The 24,076-nt window shown below is 35.3% G+C and overlaps 1 protein-coding gene across 1 annotated transcript in view; it reads left to right on the forward strand.

The window, feature by feature from the left end:
* Positions 1 to 24,076, forward strand: part of LOC142333045 (uncharacterized) — a 42,825-nt gene that overhangs the window by 3,837 nt on the left and 14,912 nt on the right. The window contains exons 2-6 of the mRNA XM_075379845.1: positions 6,659 to 6,865; positions 8,031 to 8,325; positions 9,061 to 9,419; positions 18,289 to 18,440; positions 21,301 to 21,498. Of these exons, the coding sequence (XP_075235960.1) occupies positions 6,659 to 6,865; positions 8,031 to 8,325; positions 9,061 to 9,419; positions 18,289 to 18,440; positions 21,301 to 21,498 (1,211 nt within the window). The remainder of the gene's footprint in view (positions 1 to 6,658; positions 6,866 to 8,030; positions 8,326 to 9,060; positions 9,420 to 18,288; positions 18,441 to 21,300; positions 21,499 to 24,076) is intronic.

Raw genomic sequence — 24,076 nt, forward strand, 5'->3', positions numbered from 1 at the left:
GATTGTGGATACCGGTGTCCTTTGGTGGTTGGGTTTCAATTAACCACACATCTCAGAAATGGTCGACCTGAGACTGTACAAAATTATACTTCACTCATTCATCCTCTGAAGTAATACCTGATGGTGATTCTTGGAGGCTAAACAGGAAAAAAAAGATTATAAAATTTTCCATTGTACAGTGTAATATATATATTTTCAGTCTAAATAATTTGTTTTCAGTGAAATTAAGAAAGAATTATCTAAAGAAGATACTCTAAGCTTAAGGTTTGGATTTTGCTAAATATCCAACATACAATATTTACAGAATAAATAACTCTGTTTAAGTTAACTATAGGTTAGGTTATGTTATAAATAATTTATAAATAAATATAGTCATATAATGAATAAGTTTCTAATCATTCATCTGATGAAGAGTTAGAATCACAGTCCACGATGCTCATGTTTAGGTATTCTACTGGAACTGACAGATTGTGTAGCTTTCTTATGGCCCAAAAAAATGCAATCTGTATGTTCTAGATACATGAAACAAAAAATGAATCGGCCAGACGGTTGTGCAAGTGATGTTTTAGATTATGACAGTGTGATACCTTTTCATATAGCCCACCTTTTGCCACAAACATTCCAGTAAAATACAGATTAACACTAGTGTTTACTTTTGAGATGTAAGGAAAGGTTAACAGGAATATTTACTTTCCTACCTTAATTAACATCTAAAAATTACTTATCTACCATAATAGAAATATAAAAATAAAATTTATGAAAATCAATAGGTGAGGCTACAAATACTAAACATGAGTTTAAACCTTATCATATTAAATCTTGTTCTTTACTGAATTAGAGTTATGAGTTGAATTTATTTAATAAAAACCTGTAAGAATTACAGACAATTGTATGTACCGTGAGTTCTGTCTGTTTCCTAGTTGTGCAACATATTGACAATATGTGTGTGTATATATATATGTGTGTGTATATATATACATACATCCAGTGACCGATAGAACTTTGTTCTTAAATTTATTTAAACATTATTATTTTTTTGTACATTTTATCAAGTTATATAAGGAATAGTACAAGAGGTGGCCAAAATATAAGACACAATTACTTATAACTCGCGAATGAAAAGAAATTTTATTTGTTTGTAGTATAGTTTATTTGTTATAAAAACTCACATTTATTTTTCTACGTAATCATCATTTACAGCTACACATTTCTCCTGGTGATGAACTAATTTTCTCATTTCATTGATAAAGAACGCTAGTAGGCATTCCTTGTCACAATGACATTGTGTCTTTTAATTCATCATCCAAGTGAAATAAATACCATTCTTTAGTCGAGAAAGAAGTGAAAGATGTAAGGCGCCAATTTTGGTAAGAACGGGATAGGTTCAAATTTCAACTTCACAAGAAGCTTGGCCGTTGGATGCAATACGCATGTCTGAGCAGTATCGTGTTTGCAGAATTATTGGCTCTGTAGATTGTCAACATATGTCTCTTAAATTGTTTTAGAAGCACCAAAAGTGCTTCCACTTCCTTTTACTGCTTGTCATTAGTCATAGAAAACAGTTGGCTGCTGTGAAGTTCATCCTCAATATTTACTTTACCAGCTTTTTGATCCACAAACTTTTATTGCTTACCTGTTCACAATACTCCAGTCAGCGATTTCATGTGCTTAAACGGCTTTTAAATAACGATGAGTGTTAAAGTATTAACTTTTTCCATTGTTAAAATATTCAGTTTGTTCACGTTTTAAATATATTGACATAGCTGGCACACTCAATTCTATAACAGTGGTGACGCAGAAAATGAAAGGGTGTGGGTCAGGGAGTTTTAGAATGTTAGTAATAGGGGAATGATACTACAAGATGGCAGCAACTGTTACTTTGAATGAGATTTTGTTCTCCTGATACGTTCTAGTGTTCCTTACATTTCAGCCATCCCTTGTAAAATTGCACTATGTATAAATATGAAGTGACACACACTTCTTGTGTGTATTTTTCTATAATTCAAACTATGTACATACAAATCCTGTTTGCAATGCGTAATCCACTATAAATAAACTGTTTTATCTGAAGTAAGAGTAGAAAAAAATAATTGTAAAACTGGGATCTACATTGAGACCAAACATTGATAAATTTAAAAAAATTACTTCAGTGATAAAGCCGCCGGAGTAGTCTAATTGTTAAACTTGTCATCGCAAAATCAGCTGATTTGAAGTCGATAGTTCTTTAAGTTCTTGTAAACGCAGTTGCTTTTATTTGAATTTGAATGCTAGACTGTGGATACCAGTGTGATGGGTGGTTTTCAATTAATCACCATACATCTCAGGAGCAGTCGACCTGAGTCTGTTTCAGACTACATGTTTACTGGTACATTTATACTTACATTGCAGTTACTTAGGTCTGGCAAGTCGATAGCAGTAATTACATTTGCCTACACATGTGCGCGCAGATCCGGCAGTAATTGGAAAATTGGTTGGAGAAAACAAACTCTATAATGATAAATAAAAATTTGTTTTAAATATACCTTAGTATTAATTTTTTTATATAATTGTTTAATCAAGTTGTGGATAAAATTGCACTACTAGGAAAGGTGAAAAAGAGGGTTTTTGCATAATTTTTCTGTAATTCCTGTAGGTTCTCTTCAAATAAATGACAGTCACAAAAAATAAATAAATTAAAGTCAATTTTCTTTCTTGCTGTATTTTGTTTATCATAATTTTTAAACAAAACAAACTTTGTTTTGTGATCCTTAAAAAAGGAAATAATACCGTTATTAAATGAAATATAGTATGTATGAAATTTTTTTAAATTAAGATGTAATTTCAATTAGTAAAAATGTAATTTATTCATTATTGATGAATATGGTTTGTTGACGTTCAAGTTTTATTTAATTTTATAATTAGCCTGTCATAGATCTAATTATAGCAATTTATTTATGTTAATTGCATACTTTGCAAGTTTATTAGTATTTAATTTCTTAGTTCATTTCAACATATTAAAACTTTCACCTGAACCTTGATCATCACTAATTACTGGTAATTATAAATGATAACTCCTTTTGCTTGTTTTAAAACTAAACATTTCATATTCCCCTGCCGTGAAAGACTATAAAAAAGTCAAAATTTGGTTGTTGCATGCATGTGTGTTTATCTGGTACATTGAAGACAGTTATTGAAAAGATAAAAAAATTATGTTGTTTACTTAAGTACAAAAAATAAGTCAAACTAAATGTAATCAATTAAAATATTTTTCCCCTTTTTATTATTAATAAAGTCACTGCATCATTTATTATCCAAGTAGCACTATTGTGGTAGAGAAAGTAGGAACTTATTCTTTTCTCATTATAGATTACAGCTTCTTATCAATGGCAAGAAAAGCCATAAATTTCTTTTACAAGACGTAAAAGATGAGTTTCAAAGATCTAAATAAAATATTCTGTAAAATCAAAAATATTTCATGTTCAAAATACTTAATTCAAAATTTGATTACCAGTATATATTTTATTCTCTCATATTCAAATAAATACAACATTTCAACATGTTTGGTTGTGGTATATTTTTTTTTAATGCATGTAAGTTTTGTCTACATTTAAATTTGTGTACAGTAGTACAAATAGGACTCCCACATCTTGTGTGCGCGCGCGCGTGAAGTTTTTGTCTCTTCTAATGCTGTATGTCAGTCATTGATAGAACTATTTATGAATCGTGTATTCAAATGGTGAGGTTACCAGTCACCCAGATGTAATATGAATTTAATCTTTAGAATTACTCTGTATGAGATAAATAGATGAGAAGGATAGCTGAAAAATATACCAGTTGTACAGAAGGAATATCAAGGGAAGAATAGGTTGCCTTATTACAAATATTCATAGGGGATGTGTGTAACTAGTACTGCAGCAAACGTGTTGGCTGCAGAAGAAAAAAGTACAATCTGAAAAATATAATTTTTATTACATTTAAAATTTAATACGGTTAAATTTTACCATATATCTTTGTAAAAATGTTTTTCTCAAATTTAAAGATTAGGGTGTCTATTGGATAAATAAGTAAAGATTTGGATAATAATGTTATACACATTGTATCAGGATCAATAAGTGAGCTATTATTCAGCTGACAAAAAGGAGCTGCTCCAGCATTTGCCTGGAAGGATCGCAGGAAACTGTGGCAAAATGTTAATCGATGCAACCTAAATATAAAGTTAATAATAAAAATTATAACTGGTTATAGTCTCTATTAATATGTAAACATAATAATGACAGTAATGTAATTACTTGAAGGAAAAAATAAATAATACCAGTAAAGAATAAAATAACCTTTAAAGGTGTAATGGCTAAATATTTGGATTAATATTTATGTAAATATTAAATAAGTATTGAAAATTCAGGCTTCTATTTAAATTATAATCATCAGATATATTGATTTTGTAAAATAAACTTTTAACTTAATTACAAATAAATTGAGTGAAAGAATTCTTAGCTCATGGCTAATATATTCAAGTTAGGAACTGAAGTATTATATAGTCCTTTCTGACAGACCAAAGTATTACGCTAGTAAAAAGCCAAAGTATTATGACATGATGTTACTAGACTAGTGTGTGTAACATGAAAATATTTCTAATGACTGGTTTGATAAAAATAATTTTCTTTTATAGGATTATTTTTTAGCTGAAAAACAATAAAATAAAACATATGGAAACATCAGAAATTTTAAAATTTATCCTTGTAAGTCATACTTATGCAGTTAGGACCGGCACCTAACAAAGATCTGGAAGCCCATTTCTATAACCTGGAAACTTATTCGGAATTTTGGAAGGGGTCACAGAAGTTATAAAATTTTATTCTTGGTAATGAAAATTAAGTTCTTTATGTTAGTAATATTATTAATCGGCTGGAGTTTTATTTATAAAATCCGGTTTAAGAATTTTAAATTAATAGTTTATTAAATATATTTTATGCCCGTAGAGACAATAAAATTTCACTCCCTGAAATGGCGTAGTTGTTTAAAAGAACGACTAGCATCCAGTGCCAGTCTTATTAAGGATAGTGAGAAGAAGGTGGTTTTCTGTCGCTTTCTTCACTTAAACAGATATTCTTTTGCTCATTAGGCTATTATGCCTGCTGAGTTTTAGGCAATATTCAGCCAGACGCCTTCACTCTAGTTTACTTTAACAACTGGCACAATGTAATTTGTAAACAAATTGTCATTAGTCCATGAAAATAAAATTATATCAGCGGGTGACAGTAAAATTTGAATTTTCTCAATCATTTTAAAGTTCTCTTTAATATTATTGAGTTCTTAAGTTATATGCATAGAAACCAGATTATTTTACCTTAAAGATAAAAAAAATAATGATGAGTTTTTCATGAAATCCTAAGTTGTATAAATACATTTTGGTTTTAATTTTTCATTAATTCAGTTAAAGTAACGTACCGATGAAGAAATTTAGAGGAACCTGCTAAAATAGTATTTAATTAAGTTAGTATAGTTAAGTTTAGGAATTATCATCTGGTGTTGTGTGTGGCAGCAGGTTGCTTACCCTACTGCTGTCTCTATCCGTCCCTCTCAAGTCTATTATCCTTTGTCTCCTTGTAGTTTCCAATTTTCACCTCATCTATTAACTTCTTCCTTGCTTCTTACTCCTTCTACTAACCCTTCTGATGCAGTTGTCAAGATTTCATTCATTCTAACCAACTGCATGTCCTAATGGTTTCCTTTTTTTCACTTCTCACGTAAGTGCTCTTTCTTCTTTAATCCTGGTCATTACTTCCTCATTTCATCCATCCATCTAATTTTTTCCATTTTTTCCTTATATCCACATCTTCAGTATGTATATATATATTTATATATATATTTTTAAAAAATTATGTATGCTTTATCTACTCAAAATAATCAATACGAAGAGTATTGTAACCATCAAGACAGAAAGTATAAATGGTTTACTTAAAATTATTGGCATTAATTATGAATTTTGATGTTGATCACATCGTCCATTAGAAAATTACTGCTAAAAATTAACCCATCAAAATTTAAGAAAAATTTGTATGAGCTATGAATCTGTCTTGTAGTAATTACACTTGAATAGAACAGGTTTTATATTGACTGTTGTATAATCTGATTCTTTTTTTAAATTTTGATATTTTTGAATATTTCAGCAGATAAGGATGCATATTTGAAAAAGAAGTTTATTATATTTCTCTTTTAACTAGCCTTCACATCATGGAGGATGATTTCATTTATTAATTATTTTATAATCATTTCAGTTATAATTATTTTTGTAATGTATGGGATTTTTATCAGTAAAATAATAGTTTTATGTAGGCATGTGCTGATATATGCATGTATACTTACGGTACATGAGTCACCAGCAAGAGAAGTATAGCGCTAGTGTGCAGAAGGATTTTATAAAATTACTTAGAAATCTATAACATATGATTATAATGAGAAAGGTGGTAAGTGAAAAAATAATCTCAGACTTTCATCTTCAGGAAGTGAAACTTAAGAGTTGCTTAAGATGTAGCATGCTAATTATCTGTCGAGATATGTTCTAAACACTTTTTTGCATTTTTTAATACTCAATATAAGGGAAGATTAAAAAATAGATTATTAAAATAAAAAAGGAAAGTAAGATTCTAATTATTCTCTTCTCTTATTTTGTTTTTAGATTTATCAGACAGATTCCTTGCCAAAGTGTGTTTGTTTAGAGTGTTGTTTTAAGTTAGATCAGTTTTCTATATTCATGGATAGTAGTGTATCTGCCCAAGCTACTTTACATAGGTTATTTCAAGATGATAATTTAAAAGGAGATATTAATGATACAACACAAGCACAGCTTGAATTAACTTCATTAGATTGTGCTAATACATATCAGGTAAGCAAGTAACATTATTATTTGAACATTCTGTTTTTTATGATTTTTATTCTTGAAGCAGTTTTATTTAATTTATAATAATAATGAATTTTCTATTATGACAAGGACGATCTTCCATTGACCATTTAGTGTCAGTGGAAAAAGCCATACAAAACGCCTTCCTAAACCGCCAGCTCCTCGTTGCTATCTTCTTTGATATAAAACAGGCGTACGACACGGCCTGGCGACGTGGTATTCTTAACACCCTCAAGGGATTGGGAATCAAGGGCAATATGCTTGCTTTTATCTCGGGATTCTTAAATCACCGAACTTTTTGTGTTCGTCTAGATGATTCACTTTTAGATAGTGTCGTCTTGGAGAATGGAGTACCTCAAGGTAGTGTATTAAGTGCCACCTTATTTTCTGTGGATAAACAGTATTACCAATTGTGTACAGGCTCCGGTCTCATGTTGTCTATTTGTTGACTATTTTGTTATTTACATTGCGAGCCGTTCAACACCCACAGTAGAGCGACTGATACAGAACTCTATATTTTGCCTTGAGGCTTGGTCCAGAACTACCGGTTTCACATTTTCATTTGACAAAACAAAATGTGTAGTCTTTTCTCGGCTACGAAAACCCTTCTATTCCGCAAGTTTTTCTGAATAGAGAGCTTATTGCTATCTCTCCTTACGTCAAGTTTCTAGGTTTGATTTTTGATAGTCGTCTTACTTGGGTCAAACATATAAAAGACAAAATGTTCCAAACTTTTAGATGTGATGCGGGTCCTTAGTAACACCAATTGGGGAGCCGATCGGTCATGTATGTATGTACGTTTTTACTATTTCCTTGTTTGTTCCTGTTTAGATTACGGTTGTGTCGCCTACTCTTCAGCTCGTCAAACCGTGCTTAAAATACTGGATGGTGTACATCATTGTTTTCTTCGGCTTGCCACAGGTGCATTTAGATCAAGCCCTGTCACAAGCTTACTTGTAGACTGTGGTGAGCCATCACTTTGGGATAGACGAGACCAGCTTTTGTTATCTTATTTTGCCCATCTCAAAGGACATAACAGCTGATGTCTATTGATTGCTGCAAAAACTTCATTTATCTATAAAAATATACATTTAATTACATCATAATTGTATCTTTTTGTTTCTATTTATATCGTTTTTATTTTTCATAGGTTGTTAAAGAGTTTAGTACTAATGAACAAATAGAAGAACAAGTTCATTTACATCAAGTACAACATGAAGATGAAGTCGGTGTAAATGGAAATGATGGCTGTGATACTGATGTATTTGGTGATGTGGTTGATGATGTTGATGAGGAAGAGGATGAAGATGAATTTGATGATGAAGTGCATGATTTCGTACATAATAATGACAATTGTCATCATCCTGAAGATGTGTTAAATAATGATGAAAATAACCCAGTCGGCTATGTGGAATGTTTTGTTCCTGAAAAAGATGATGATAACTGTAAGACCCTTTAGTACATTTTTTCTTATTTTTAATTTATTAATTAATGTTATGTTTCTTTCACACATATATATATATATTTTTTTTATAATATACATTTAGTTCTGGAATTGTACACTTTCATGACTAATATACATCAGGCTATAAGTATGTTAAATATATTATTTGACGTTTGTATGCTACTCTATACATAATGGACTTGTGCTAATTACTAATACATAAAATTTTGGATTGTTCTTGGCAGTGAAAAATACAACAGTATGACATCAAAATCCTTGTTGTGTGTGTTATTTCATTGGTGATAAACTTGCAAAAGATTAAAAGAATTTTGCAGAAAATTGAAAGATTACTGACGCAGTTTTAGAAAATTAAAAATTGCAATTTTTAGAAAACAATCAGAACGTTTTGATTAACATAGTGTATGTGTATGTTTATACACATACACTTATAGTCTTGAATAAAGGTTGCCCCACACCGTGTAATTGACGGTTTTGTCACACTTAGAATATCGTGGAATAAAATCTTGAAAATTGAAGTAAAATTAACTTTTGATGGTCAAAACTACATTCAATAAACTAGTTTTTTAGATTACTAAAGTTTAAGAATGATGATTGCATCTTATTATATTTTTTTCATATTTTAATTGTTAATGACCCTATTAGTTGGTGCCATTAAAAATAATTATTCTAACTTTTTTAAGATAGAATTTATATGATTTTATTTTGTTTTTGTTAGCTAGTAAACGAAAAAGAAGTATTCCAATGAAATGCTTTAATAACAGTTCAATGAGTAGAGTGAAAAGGAAAATTAATTTAAAAAGAAAACTACTACAAAATGAAGAACATCAACAGGAACAGGTGATTTGCAATAGCGATCCTAATAAACTTGTCAATTCAAATAATGATATAGTTGTCCATGAACAGCAACGTGAACAACATAATGGTGTTATTGAATATAATAGTGATTGTAAAAATGAAGAATTCAGTGAATTTAAGGATGATAATGAAAATAATGAACCGAATAGTAAAAATGTTAATGCCAATAGAGGTGAATGGGAACACTTAACTTCATGGGTCTGCTGTGATTGTACTGAGGTAAACTAATTTAGTATTCATCTAATTTTTTTATGTACTGGTACATAATAATAAATTAATAGGCATATTATCATAAACTGCATAATAATACGTAAGTTATTCTAATCTTATCGCCATTCAGTAGTCCCTTTTTATTCCTCATACATTTTACTGCTAGTATGATTCTAATTAATTTTGTTCACTAGCTGTTTCAAGCTAATGAAGCATTAATTGTTGAATTATAAAAAAGAAAATAGAAACAAACAAAAACCAATAAAAAATATTTACTGCATGCATAGTTTGATTGTTAGGTAGTCATCATAGGTAGATATTAAAAGGAATTTATTGAAAGTAAATACAATTTAAAAAAAAAAAAACATGTATAGAAAAAAAACTGATAAGTAAGTAACTTACGAAACATTAAAAAAATGCCATAACTAAAATAAGCAGTATATTTTGGTATATTTCTTAAACACCTTTAAGGAATTTTTGTATTTTTTCTGTTTTGGTTATTATAGCAATTTCTAAGTTACTAGTTATGAGTGGTAACTGAAATGTAATGCAATTCACTCATAACTTGCTCATAAAAAGAGGTAGTCAAATGAAACAAATACGGGATAGAAGAACATTTTCATTTGCTACAGAAAGTTTTATTGTTTCATCTAGTTGCTAGTTATCAGGAGAGATACACATCTCTCCCGATGGTAAACCGGTTTTCTCATTCCATCAGTGAAAAATGTTAGCCATCTTTCCTTGATCCAATTCCTTATTATCGATGATGAAATGAATACCCTTAATATCATGTTAATTAGAGAAAGAAGTGAAAATTAGAGGGTGCCAAATCTGGTGAGTATGGAATGATTCAAATTTAAACTTCACAAGAGCCTTGGCGGTTGCACACGACATGTATGGCCAAGCATTGTCATGTTGCAAAATTATCGGCTCTGCAGATTTTTGAACAAGACGCACATCTCCTAAGGTAACATATTATATATTTCATAGAATTTACAGTTGACCTGTTTCTAGCTAGTCTGTCGTATACAAATGTTTGAATTCCCAGAACACTAACTAGAGATTTATTTTTTTGCAGATGTTTGTTTTTTAATTTTTACTTTCTTGTATGAAGTAAAGGAAGTATTGTGATTGTGAAAAATTTCAATTTTCAGGTATCACCAGAAATATCCATTTTAACCATCCCTGAATCCATTTTGACAAATTTCAGCGTGATATCTGTACGTATGCACGTACGTGCATATGTATCTCGCATAACTCATAAATGATTAGTCCATAGGATGTTGAAATTTTGGATTTAGGGCTGTTGTAACATCTAGTTGGACACCTCTCCCTTTGATTACAATTGGCTGGACCAAAAGTGTCCAAAAAAATTCGAAATCCAAAAAATTAGGATTTTTGGACTTTTTCTTAACTCCAGTAATAAGCCCTCATTGAGAACTTTTCAACAATATATCATAAGTGGTACTTATTTTTATTGATTCCAGACTTATAACCAAATAAAATTTTAATTAATGAAATATTTGGATGTTACAAGGGGAAGGCACATTGGTTCAAATCCGACTTGATCTCCTTTTTCTTTTTTTTAATTTTTCTGTAATTTAAATATATTGATTTATTAATAATTATTAACCTCTTATTGTAAAACAAAATTACAATAAATAATAATTTAATAATAACATTAAAAAAAACAAATATGAAAAAATATCAGAAGTTATTAATGAAATAAAATTTGATGTACATTCATTTTAAAATAATGTCTATAGTGTATATGTAATTTAATATATGCGTAGAAGGAAGTTATGTGTGTTCACATCAAATTTTTTTTTATTAAGAAAAAAATATACTGCCTGTATTCTATGCTATAGTTTTTTCTGGTCATAATGATGCTTCCGAATCTCTCCCATCATGATAATGCTTTAGAAGCAGTTCACAACATTCCTTTTTGTGTTTGTTCTTTTTTGTGAGTTTGCATGACACCCACCGTGAAAGATTTTACGGTAACCCGGTTGTGCAATAATGTGTACTAATTGTTCTTTCAACATGGCTGTATGGTGGCGATGTGTTATTGTGTCATTTTTAATCGGTTCGTTCATCCACCTCCTTTTGGTGCTTTCATCAGTTATAGTCACCCACTTCAAGGTTCATTCTCAATATTCACTTTACCAGCTTCTGATGCACAAAATTTTATTGCCTATATACAACATTCAATTGCTTGCCTACTCGCAATTCTTCTATCAACAGCTTCATTACCGTAAAATGGGTTTTAATACTTGACTCTATTACAGAAGTACTAGTACAAGAAGTACAAGAAGTACAAGTAGTACTTGCTGATCCATAAGTCAAGTACATAAGTACTTGAGTCGATAACATTGGTGACTGTTAGAAAATAAGAGAGCACGGGTCAACAAGTTTTGGATTCTTAGTAGTAGAGGAATGAAAGTACAAGCACCTGTTGCTTTAGTACTAAATTTTGTTTCCCCATTTCTTTTCAGTGTGCATAACATTTCAACTTCCCACTGTACTACAGTAATTATTTAAATTTTTGTGAAATGAGTGGTTTGAGCTAGAATAGAAATGGGAATTAATTAAAATGTGTATTACGGGATGAATATATCTAATTTTTGCCAAAATGTTTAAAAATCTAGTCTGGGATAAGTACTGACAAAATACACTAGGTGCTTAATAAAGTTTATTATCTGTCATTCTTGATTTGTGCAAAATGTAAATAAAATGCTCATGGCCAGATTGATATATTTTTGTAGCTTTTATTGTGGAAACAAAAAGGGACAAATCAAAAACGAAAGGATAAATGTGTGCGGGTGTATCTAGAATGCTTAACAGAGTTGGGGAAGATAATTTGAAATAGTTCGCACATCTAAAGAAAAAAGTAGGATTGAAAGCTAGTTTTATCGTGGCTTTTCAAGGCAATAGGCCTATGTAAAAATGCACGAAGAGGTGATATGATGATATCTGATGGAGGAAATTAGAAGAAAATACAATGAAGTGAAGAAAGTCACAGAAGAGAGAACTGGTTTTGGGGAAGGATATGCAATGTTTTTCCCTTACCGCCTGGAACCAGACCCCCAATTAAGTATGAACGCGGTTCCTGGAGGTGCCTTTGCCTCTAGTCGCCAGACGAGGGAAATGCCGGGCCCGGCGATGCCGTTCCCGGCTTCCATCACCCAGAAACTGGGACCCGGTCCTTTGTGCTTCGCCTCTAACGGGGGACACCCCCGGAGGGACGGGCCGCCGGGACTCAGTCTTTTAGCTCAGGGACTCGAGAGTCCCCGCACTTCATCACCACCGTCCACCTGTGTAAGCACGGGCGAACGGCAGTTCCGTACGGAGCTGTCCCTCACCCCCTCGCTTCCCGATATTTCAGTTGCAGTATTCCCGACACAAATCCCGTCACAGTGTCGAAGTCCACCGAACTATGTAACATCGTTCCAACGATGGTCCCCACCTCGAGATGCCCAGTTACGGCAGTACAGTCTCGGCGTTCCTCGTCCCATCGCGGACACTGGAATATCTCGTGTTCCGGCGTGTCTAACTCAGCAGTAGGGACAGAAGGGCTCTTCAGCTCTTCTTCTTCTACAGGTATGAACGAAAGACTCCATGGCCGGTCAGGAATTGTGTCAGCCAGAATCCCAGTTCGCTAAACTTCCTCTCGGCCTACGGTTCAGTGTGCGCGATCAAACGATGCGTCCCCCTCCCTTTCGTGGATGCATCCCACCTGGCTTGCCAATCCCCGTAGACAGTTGTGTTGGCATTGTTCTTAGACACACCCTGATAAATTTGCGCACGAGCCGCCGCCAGCTGCTGTAGTGGCGGCATCTCAGTCACCACCAGCACCGCCTCAGCCTAGACAGAGGCGTATGCCAAGGCCACCTTAAGAGCCATACGTCGCTGTACTCCCTCCAACAGTCTTCTGTTACGCCCTATCACCGTAACTCTCTTCCACACTGGCGCACCATAAAGAAGAATTGAGTTCGCCACATGCGCGTACAGCCTCCTCTTCGAGGTTCGAGGCCCTCCAACATTCGATAGTAACTTAACCAAATTCTTGACAGTCTGTTCAGCTTTCTCACTCACCGCCTGGACCTGACGAGTGAATTGTTGGACGCCTACGGTCCACACCCACCACACTCCAATATTTGGCGGCCTTTCGTGATTGGACCATCGCTCCCTCCATCGAAATCGGGAAAGTCATCAGTCGCCGCCTTCCCGTCATTGAGACAAATAGAGATTTATCTCAGGACAGGTGGAGTCCCACCCCGGCCATCACTCACCGACCATCGCGATAGCGGCATTCGCCGCACGTGTCACTTCCTCTTCGATCTTTGCTACCACAACCAGGGCTAAATCATCAGCGTAGGCGATAGGGGTAACACCCCGCGGGTATTGCAACCGGAGGACTTCATCGTACACGATATTCGATATTCCATAGGGATTCACAACGGAGCCTGGGGCACCCCACTCGTGGACCGGAACCAGAGATCAGTGTCACCAAGCTTGTATATCAGGTTCCTATCGTTAAGGTAGTCTTCCAACATTCTCTAAGATAGCTGCTCACACCCCACCCCCTCAGCGTCCGGAAGATGGAGTCCCAGCTGAGGCAGTTAAAGGCATTTCGGATGTCGAGGAGTATCACCACCGGAATCCTGCGTGTCCTCCAAGTGCCCGCCACTGCTGCATCCACAATCTTCATCACCGCGTCAACTGCATCGACCGTCGACCGCCCTGTTCGAAAGCCATACTGACTCACGTGCAGCCCTCCGTTCACTGTCTCCTCTCGGAGCCTGGCATCGAGCATCCTCTCGAAAAGCTTCGTGAGATTATTAATAAGGCAGATGGGCCTATACGAAGTGGGCGCCTCCACTGTACCAGATTTCTTTATCAAGACCAACCTCGACCGCTGCCAATCTTCCGGAAAGGAACCACGGTGCAGCATGGTATTAAATACTCGGAGGACCTCCTCCGGTGTCTCCTCCACTAAGATGCGGACTACTTCGACCGTTATGCTATACGGGCCAGGACTCTTGTGTCCGTCTACTGGCCCGGATGAGCCCCTCGATCCGAAAGGGCGGAAAGTCGTTAACCATATCTCTTCCCGCAAGAGGTTTTCACCATTCGGGAATAGCGCTCTTCTCACACTGGCTCGCACTTGCTCCTCTGTCAGAACCGGCAGCGGTTGGCCAAACCTCCTAGTCGCAACCCGGTGTCCTCGGCCTCACAGGTCTCCGTCAACACTGTCGCACAGTTTCCTCCAACACCTACCTCAACTACTATCAGGCGGCTTCCAATTCTCCGGGACAACTCGATGCAGCCTACCTTGGAGTTGACCGTTCTCGCTGGAAGGTCAATTCTGTGACCTGTCAGGGAATCAAACATGATGAGCCTACGATCTGATAGATATTCCTCTTCCAGCAGCTGCCAGTTACAATATTCGCCAACACGATCTAACGTAACAAATGCCAAGTCTATGGCCGATCTCGATTCTCCCCGTTGGAACGTGTCGCCTTCTCCGTTAATGCAGCTGAGACCCAGTAGACTCATCCGTTCACTCAGGTGAAGGCTCCTAATTGACGTTACTCGACTAGCAAATTCGGGGGACTTGGCGTTAAAGTCCTCTATCACCAGTACACTCCTGCTCCTATTCCTGGTGACTTCTTCACTCAGATCGTCCAAGAAGGTAAGGAAACCCTCTATGTCGGTGTTGGGCGAGTGGTAGCAGCTGTACACCACCAAGCCAGCGAGGTCAGCCCATACAAAGCCCCTCTCTGATCCCCACCCGACCACTGGCACACTAGCCGATGGGAGCCCAATAGCCGCCCCGGAAGTCCGATCCACCATCCAGCGAGGTCCCCTCACCATCGCCTTGTTCGACTCAGATACCAGGATCACGTCTACCGCCTCTCGCTGAGGCACCTCCCAGCACAGGTCCATAGCCTGTCTACACCTGTTTGCATTGAATTGGAGGAATCTCATTTCGTTGTCAGACATCCTCTGGCATGGTGGCCCTCCATACCACACAGCGCGCAACATGTCGCCTCCGTACATGGCTCCTGCCAGTGACCCGGTTTCCCACAGGTGAAGCATAAATCAGTTCTATCCGGGCCCGAGCAACGCGACGCGACATGCCCCACCCCGCAGCACCGAAAACACCTGTCTTCCACCTCCCTGATGTACGTATGACAGTGGACCCAGCCGATCTTGATGGTTCATCCGTCAGCTTCTTAGCCTCATGTTGGCTAGTAATGACCGTGGCATTTTTTGTGCCCGTATGCCGACCTCACTGAAGTTATCTTGAACTCCTCTGAGTCTCCAGTTACTTGCTTCACCGCATTCCGTATCTCCTGTTCAGAGGAGTCGTGTTCTATGTCCTGAATATGAACGACTGACCTTCTACCACCCCTCAATTTGTAAGTAACATGAAGATCAGTCGCCTTACTACACAGAGTCTCTTTCAACTCCTCTGCCTTCTGCATCCCTTTAATCCGGATGCAGAGCTGTTCCATAGTCCCCTTCCGGATTGAGAGAACCTCACCGGCCTACTCCTTTGATACGGTTCTCCGTATCAACTTACCTTTGTTTTCCTCCTTTGTTTTCACCAATTCAGTGTATGTCTTACCGGTCGCCTTTACTACAATCGTGCGGCTCTCACAGTCACTGCCGGAGTCGATCTCTTGATCCTCGGGATCTTAACCTCTGAAGCAGCAGCACTCTGTTGGGGAGGGAGAAGAACGCTCACCGGGTCCCCTGCTCTCCCGAAGACGTACAAGACCAGCCGTTCAATGCAATGTCCAACTTTGCCCTCCGGCAGTAAAAACACGGGACTCCCTTTTGATATTCCGCAGGGAGCGCAGAATAATTCTTAGTGAGGTATGCTCCTCAGCAGTCGAATCAAAGTAGAGGCAAATCGCCCGCCTCGCTGGTGACTCATCTTCTCGCCATAGAATCTTCGAGGTATCCTCGACAACATTACCGGGCCGGATCCCTTTCTGTAACAGCAACAGATTCTTGGAGGACCGTATACCCGACAAGTCAGTAAAACGGCATATGTCAGCCGAAACAGTTGACAGATCCGTTATGTGGCGTATTTTGTTAACCTCAATCGGCCAGTTCACTGTTGCCGCCTCAACCGGTTCATCCAATGTTGACAGCTGGGTCAATATCGCTCTCAAGTCGCGACCTCTTCTTCAAGTCTGCGTGGATACCTGCTGTAACGACTTGGTAGTACAAGTAGTGCAGGGCGGCACGACTCTCGCCACCCGTCTTGCTAACATAGTCAAGATATCGGCACTCTGCTTAATCTCTCGTTTGATGTTTCGACTGCTCACCACCAGCCACTGTAACGTCAAAATCTGTGAAACCATAAGCTGGACAACCGATCCAAAGTCCAAATCAGTTTCTCGTCCAGTATAGTCATCTCGGGGCACGGTGCCGTTGTCGTCGTTGACATCTGGTGAGTCCCCGTTAGAACCCCCTCTCATAAAATCCGAGGATGCACGCCACTCGCGCAGAACCTCATTGTAGACAACTGCTTTTGTGATGATAAGGCTTCGGCCTCTTAAGTTTAGGTCTAGGTGCCGATACAGTACCCCCCTCACCCATATCCACTTCGCAACCCAGTTATATGCTCTCATCCTCGGAAGAACTGCATGACATCGGGGATATGACTGCAGACGACATCTGCTGGTTACTTTCAAATATCTTGCTCTGTGCAGACTTATGTCCACTCACTAGTGGCGACGGATCAACGACTTGACCGGATTCCACATCAACGGCCGCAGCGAGATATGAACTACGGGTCTTCGACTTTGGTAAACCAATGCCTCGCACAGGTTGCCCAGATTCATCGGCACTGAGTGGAAAATCATGGGACAATTCATCTCCCACCGGCCCCTCACCACTCACAAGGGCCAAATGACAACCCCCTATCAGATCCAGTGTCCTCCAGATCAGACATCATAACAGTCCATGTACAAAAATTTCAAAGTTGAAAAGTAAACAAAAAAAAAAATTTTCAAAGTCCGGAAAGGTGAAAAAAAAATTAAGCCGAACCCAATCCAAGTAAATGTTAACGCACCCGAAAATGTAAAAAAAAAATCCACTATATAATGCTATATAACAAAAAATTGTTCACAGTCCACTGTTGCTATGTCAATAGGCCCTAGCAATGGAGAACTCAGATTAAAAATGTAATTAAACTTGAAAACTCAACGAAACAAGAAAGAACACACCAAAACGGAAAACAAAATAAAACAAGAACAGGAACAAGAACAAAACGAATGAATAAACAGTAAAACCGATACAAGTTATGTGAAGAGGTCAAGTACATCTGTACGCATCAGACGCACAACTCTAACTCCGTATATATATATATATATATATATATAAATTTATATAAAATAAAGCTCAACCCTTCAAAGGTTAAAGATTGAAATAAATAAAGCATAAGTTTATATACAGAACATCTTTAATGTTTATTTTCAATTACAACAAAAAGTAACTGTAACATTTAATTGATCTCAACTTAGGTTCTTACTATATCATGGATCAGTTATTAATTTTAGCCTGCAATTTTTTTTTTATGGATTAATTCCAGAAGCTTATGGTCTGGTTCTTTGGTTAAAGGGAAGATTTTCAACATTTCTTTTTATTTTTACTGCTGAACCCATCTGTCTTTATTTGTAGAGAACTTAACTATTAAGAACAAATGAGAACTAAAACCAAAATTAATAATTTGGTCTGTTAACAGACCAAAAACCTCTTAATTTTAAATAAAATTTTATTTATATTTTAGTGTTTTCTTAAGCGCTTAGTTTTATACGCAGGCCTGCACCTCAATTGTTTGTTTGTTTGCTTGTTTAAGGAATTGCCAAACGTAGAAGCTTTAAGGGAACATCATAATGTTGTCCATAAACAGCCACCTAGATATATGTGTAGTCAGTGTACTAAAGTATACACACAATTTCATTGTTTTAATACGCACATAAAGCGACATAGAAATCTTGTTAAATATAGGTAAGTGCAGATTTACATTATATTTATTACATAAAAATTTAAGAAATTCAAATTTTAGAGATGAGTTTGGTGTATGACATGAGGGATGTGAGAGATGTTTGAAATGTTCATTTTTATTTAGTGAATTTCCAACCTTTGTGTGTAGTTATATATTTGTTTGTATGAGGGTCATTCAGAAAAGTTTTGCCTGACACATAGATAGCTCAAGTATGACCGAATGACTTAAGATTTGTTAAATATGATTCTTTAGAATGGTTTGGTGCAACGTTTCATGAGTTTAGTTGGTTGTTTGTGGCAATTAAGTAAAGCAAAAAAGTTTTAACATTTTCTGTTCTCTAATTTAAAAGGTTTTACCCTGATGAACATATAAATAAAGTTAGATTCCATTTTAAAGGATTTGATAACCGGCTGAAGGTACGTAAGCTTACTGATATTGCAAAACATCTCTATAGACTGTGTCCACTATGTTTTATATGACACTTCGGGTACAAAATAGCCTTGCTCTTTGGATCCTGCACTTCTTAACAGTCGACCTGAAACGCATTTGACTGAATGCTTCTCAAATTTAAGACTTTGATTTAAATTTGATTCCGCTGAGTTTCTTTGAAATTTTATAACGGTTGATGAAACATGGATTCATCATTACAAGCCAAAGAAACGGTGGGAGCAGGTGAAAGTGCACCAGAGAAAGTGAAAATTGTTCCATCTACAGGAAAAGTCATGGCTATGTTTTTTTGGGATTCTTGTTGTTTAGTGATATAGACTACCTGGGAAAAGGCTGGACCATCACCAGGGAGTATTATGGTTGACTACTGGACCGATTTAGGGGCCCTATTCAGGCTAAAACGTCCATATCTGGGCAAACAAAGGACTTTTTCATCATAATGCACTTGCACGCACATCTTGGGTTGCTGCAGTGCTCCATGACCTACATTTTGAAGTGCTTTTATATGTACTGCATTTGCCAGATTTGGCTTCTAGCAATCACTTCCTCTTCCCTAACCTGAAAAAATGGCTTTCTGGGCAAAGATTCATTTCAAATGACAAGGTCAAACCTGAGTCAGCTGATTATTCTGAAGAGTTGAACAGATCGCATTATACTAAGAGTATTAAAAAGTCATCGGTCTAAATATATCAAATTGTAAGGTGTAAAATAAAAATATTTCTGAAAAATCTTCAGTTTTCTTTATCAGCCGAGAACTTTTCAAACGTCCTTTTATTGTATTTAGTTCATAAATTAATTATGTTATGTGGATCATATCAGTAATGGTAAGTGTATCAAAATATTGGAATTGCCCCAGTTTTTATCTGTAAAAACCAAAGAAATCATAATAAACCTTGATCAGAGCAGCATTATAATTTATTAACAAATAAAAAAAAAGGAAGAAGTTATTAGTATATTTTAATAGGTAAATATAACTCAAGCAGTAATAGAAATAATGGCGATGCAGTTATGTGAAGGTAATTTTTCCTGTGATAATGAGAAATTAACAAATGAGAATGAGAAATAATCATGGTATTTTATTATGCTGTGTAACAGGAAACTTGTTTTGTTGTCTGATTTTTATTTTATACAGTTAATTTTTTTAAAGTTGGTTTTTAATTTACCTGCATGATTATATTAAATATTATGATTTATTAAAATTCAAAGTAAAACATTATGGTTTGATGTAGTTTAAAGTGAAATCAATCTTGTCATCCCTCGAAAATATATCATATTACATAGTGTAAAAAAATTTCTACTCTGTAGATGGTAGGAATATTACTGTTATTATTATTATTATTATTATTATTAATGTGTTATTTAGAAATATATGTTTAATTCTAGTATGTCATATTTTTGTTTATTTAATATTAACTTGCATTATGTCTGTATGATCTATTCATTTATATTTATGTATAGTCTTATTTTTTTAAATTGGCATTACGTTGTGATACTTTATAATACATAGAAATACCTCAAATAAGTAATTATGCTTGAAAAATGTAACCTAAGAATAAAAAATATAAATCTGTTAAAATAAAAAAAATTGGATTATACTCTTCATGCAATTTTTAAGTACAGAGATATTAATATAAATTAGTAAGTGACCAAGTCATACATTAATAATTAAAAATAAAGCAACTAACATCATAATTCTATCTCGCCCTTTTTTTTTATTGTGCATAGTCTATTTATTTTTTCACATTGTTATGGAAGTTTGAAAATGATGTTGTGATAATGCCATTCCAGCTTCTTGAAGAATCTTGTAGTTTCAGATAATAAATTACTGTGCTTTCATGTTACATTCTTATATGTTTACTTATATTTAATCCATCATCCATCATGATACTGAAGGAGTTAATTCTACATATGGTCACACACACACACACACACACACACACACACACACACACACACACACACACACACACACACCCCCCCCCACACACACACACACACACACACACACACACACACACACACACACACACACACACACACACACACACACAGACACAGACACAGACACAGACACAGAGAGAGAGAGAGAGAGAGAGAGATAGTGATAGTGGAGGATTATATACATATATATTTATATATATATATTTTTTTTTTCCCCCAAGATGAAATTGATCTAAAAACCTCAATTAAGCCAAGAATCATGAGTAAAAATTTAATAGTGATAGAGTGGGTAGTTTTTTCATTTATCCCAAACAAAAAAACCCTCTTTCTTTAATTTTTACTATTATTTATAATTAAGGGTAATATCAGTATTTGGGAGGATTTCATGTTTTAAATGTTGTATGTTAATTATTCTTGAAGTCATGTTGTTAAAATTAATTGCAAAATTTTTTTTAATTTGATTTTACATTACAGTTGTGAAGAATGTGGAAAATGTTTTTCAAATAGGAAAGTTCTTGATATGCATTTAGCTACACATTCAGATAATCGTCCATACATTTGTACAGTTTGTGGTAAAGGATTTAGACAACAAAGTGCTTTGTATATACATGGTAGATGTCATTTACCTGAAGAAATTAAAAATAAATTTGCCTGTGATGAATGTGATAAAAGGTATTTTTTTAATTATTAATTTTTAGGTATTTATGATGAACATAATATTCATCCTGCTAATAAGAATATAGGGCAAGAAAGGCCATCTTCAAAATAGTTAGAAATGAAATATGTATGTAGTCTGTTCTTTGGTTTTTTGTTTTTGTCCATAGAAATAATAAAAGAGTACAAATTATGTAAATATATTTAATGTTATTTTTTGATCATATTTCTTTTTCACTAGCACTTTTGGACTGTGCATTAATTAATTCATTCAGGAGAATATGTATTAACTGTTTTTTTTTTTAAATCAAAAAGCAGAATTATGACATTCTACAGTTCATATATTAAAACGAATGCAATTTATCAAAACTATTGTTGTTAATAAACTTTGTTATTGGAATTCAGGAGCATATAGTTTATTAATTTTAAACTGTACTAAATACATTATTTCTTTTATTATTTTAGAAATTATTTATTCATTTGCGAGGCTGGGGTGAAAAGTTCTGGGCCTCGCACAGAGATGATGTTAGTACCCTTAAGTTACCAACGGCGTCACAAGATTCCATTTTTTATTAGTTTACTGTGAGAATTTCAAGTTGCTGCTTCACTTATTATACCATTTACAGTCTGCCAAAGTGGAGAATTAGGGAGTTTTTTTAGAAAATAGAAAAAGTGGAAATTTGTGTAGTGATTAAATACTTTTTTATAAAAGCTTAAGCGCAAAGAAATTAAAGAAAAGTTTGATTAACCATTGGGAGATCTTTCTCCATTAAATACAACAGTTAAGTACTGAGTCGCAGAGTTTAAAATGGGTTGAACTTACAGTAGCAAAGCACCATTAGAACACCCTGCATCCATTATACAGCCTGATCTCGCACAATTAGTTATTTGTTTTTTGTTCCTCTTAAAAGAGTTTTAAATGGCACCAAGTTCAGCAACAATGAATAGGTCAAGAATGCAGTACAAGAATGGCTCAGACATCAAGGTAAACAGTTCCTTACTGCAGAAAGTTTACAGAAAGGTGAGACAAGTAACTAATTGTAGCCGGGGTTTATGTTAATTTCAGTGTTATTGAATAAATTATAATTTTTCTACAGTAGTTATTGAACGACCCTTCATATTTAATTTTGTAGAAATATTATGGAAAATTAGGAACTATCAAAAATTTTGCATAAGAAGTATCCTGTTTTTTTTTTGTAGTTCAAGAATTTTGTAAAACTTCCAAAAAAATCATTTTAAGTGCAGTATATTTAATCAAAGTATTATGCAGTTATTTCATAATATCTGTAGAAAAGTCAAGACAGGTGGACTAGTACAAGATTTCATGTATTCTAAACTTTTATGAAGCAGATGTAGTTATTCTGCTTAAAGGCCAAGCTTTCCATCCACTTGAATAAAATTATTTTTCCTTCATAATTCTCAATCTATCATGTTTTTAATTGAAAATTTGAACAACATGTGTATAGTAATAATGTTGTTAAATTATATAATTCAAATAAAAATTTTATCTTCATACAGATCTAAAATAGCTCTTTTAAAAGGTTGTTATTAGAATTGCCTATCAGAAGATTTTTCTTAATCATTTAACTAACAGGTAAAAGTATTTTTAAATATTTTATATATCTTCATGAAGATATAGACACTAGAAATCATACAAATATGAAAACAGGCAAAGAATTGTGTTCTTTTTATATGTTTTTCTCTGTAGGAAGAGGGGAAATTTGCCTGAACCAAACTCCCAGCAGCCCACACATATTGGGTGTGTGGGATTCACTGCCTATGCGGTGGAAACCACTAAAAACCTACTCCCTCATGCAGGGTGGTGCTGGAATTGATATAAAGGCATAATAACATCAGCACCACCCGCATCACAGGCACACTTCTCATTCACATCAATATTCACATAACACATTCAGACACTATTTACACTCAATATTTACAATTAATATATACAGCTCAGAATTAATAATAACTGGCCTCAGACAACAGGAATGTGTCCTGCGGGAGCCAATGGTGACGACAATGCTGAGGTACGACAATGCGGGTGGCGTTCAGCCGACCTCTCCTTGTCCTCCTCTATTAGTTTCTGCTGTAGCACCCTTATAAAATACCAGGCACACACAGTCCATCCCTCACCGAGAGAGAACATCAACCACATGACTCCCACTAGTGAGTTCAATCGCCACACAGTATCTCCTACCTTCCTCTGGGGCATACAAAGACTTCACCATATCCACCTCATTGCAGTACTGGGCAAGCTGTATATTCCTGTTTCCAATCCTGTAGAGGATTTACATGACACATACAATTGATATGTATAGTTAAGAATTATGATATTTACAGCTCTTAATTTACAGAATAGCTGTGCCAGTCTCAGACAGCAGGAACACGTCCCGTGGGAGCTACCAGCAATAACAATGCCTAAGCACCCTTACCACTCGACCCCAAAGGCTGGCGCCCATCGCTGTCCTCAACCGACATCTCAATTGTTCACCTCGCAGTCCTCCTCTAGTAGTTTCTGCTGTAGCATCCTTTTAAACCACTGGGCACATGTAGTCCATCCCTCACTGGAAGAGAGCATCAACTGCATGACCCG

This window comes from Lycorma delicatula, chromosome 12 (assembly GCF_047948215.1).
Source record: "Lycorma delicatula isolate Av1 chromosome 12, ASM4794821v1, whole genome shotgun sequence".
NCBI classification, from domain to species: Eukaryota; Metazoa; Arthropoda; class Insecta; order Hemiptera; family Fulgoridae; genus Lycorma; species Lycorma delicatula.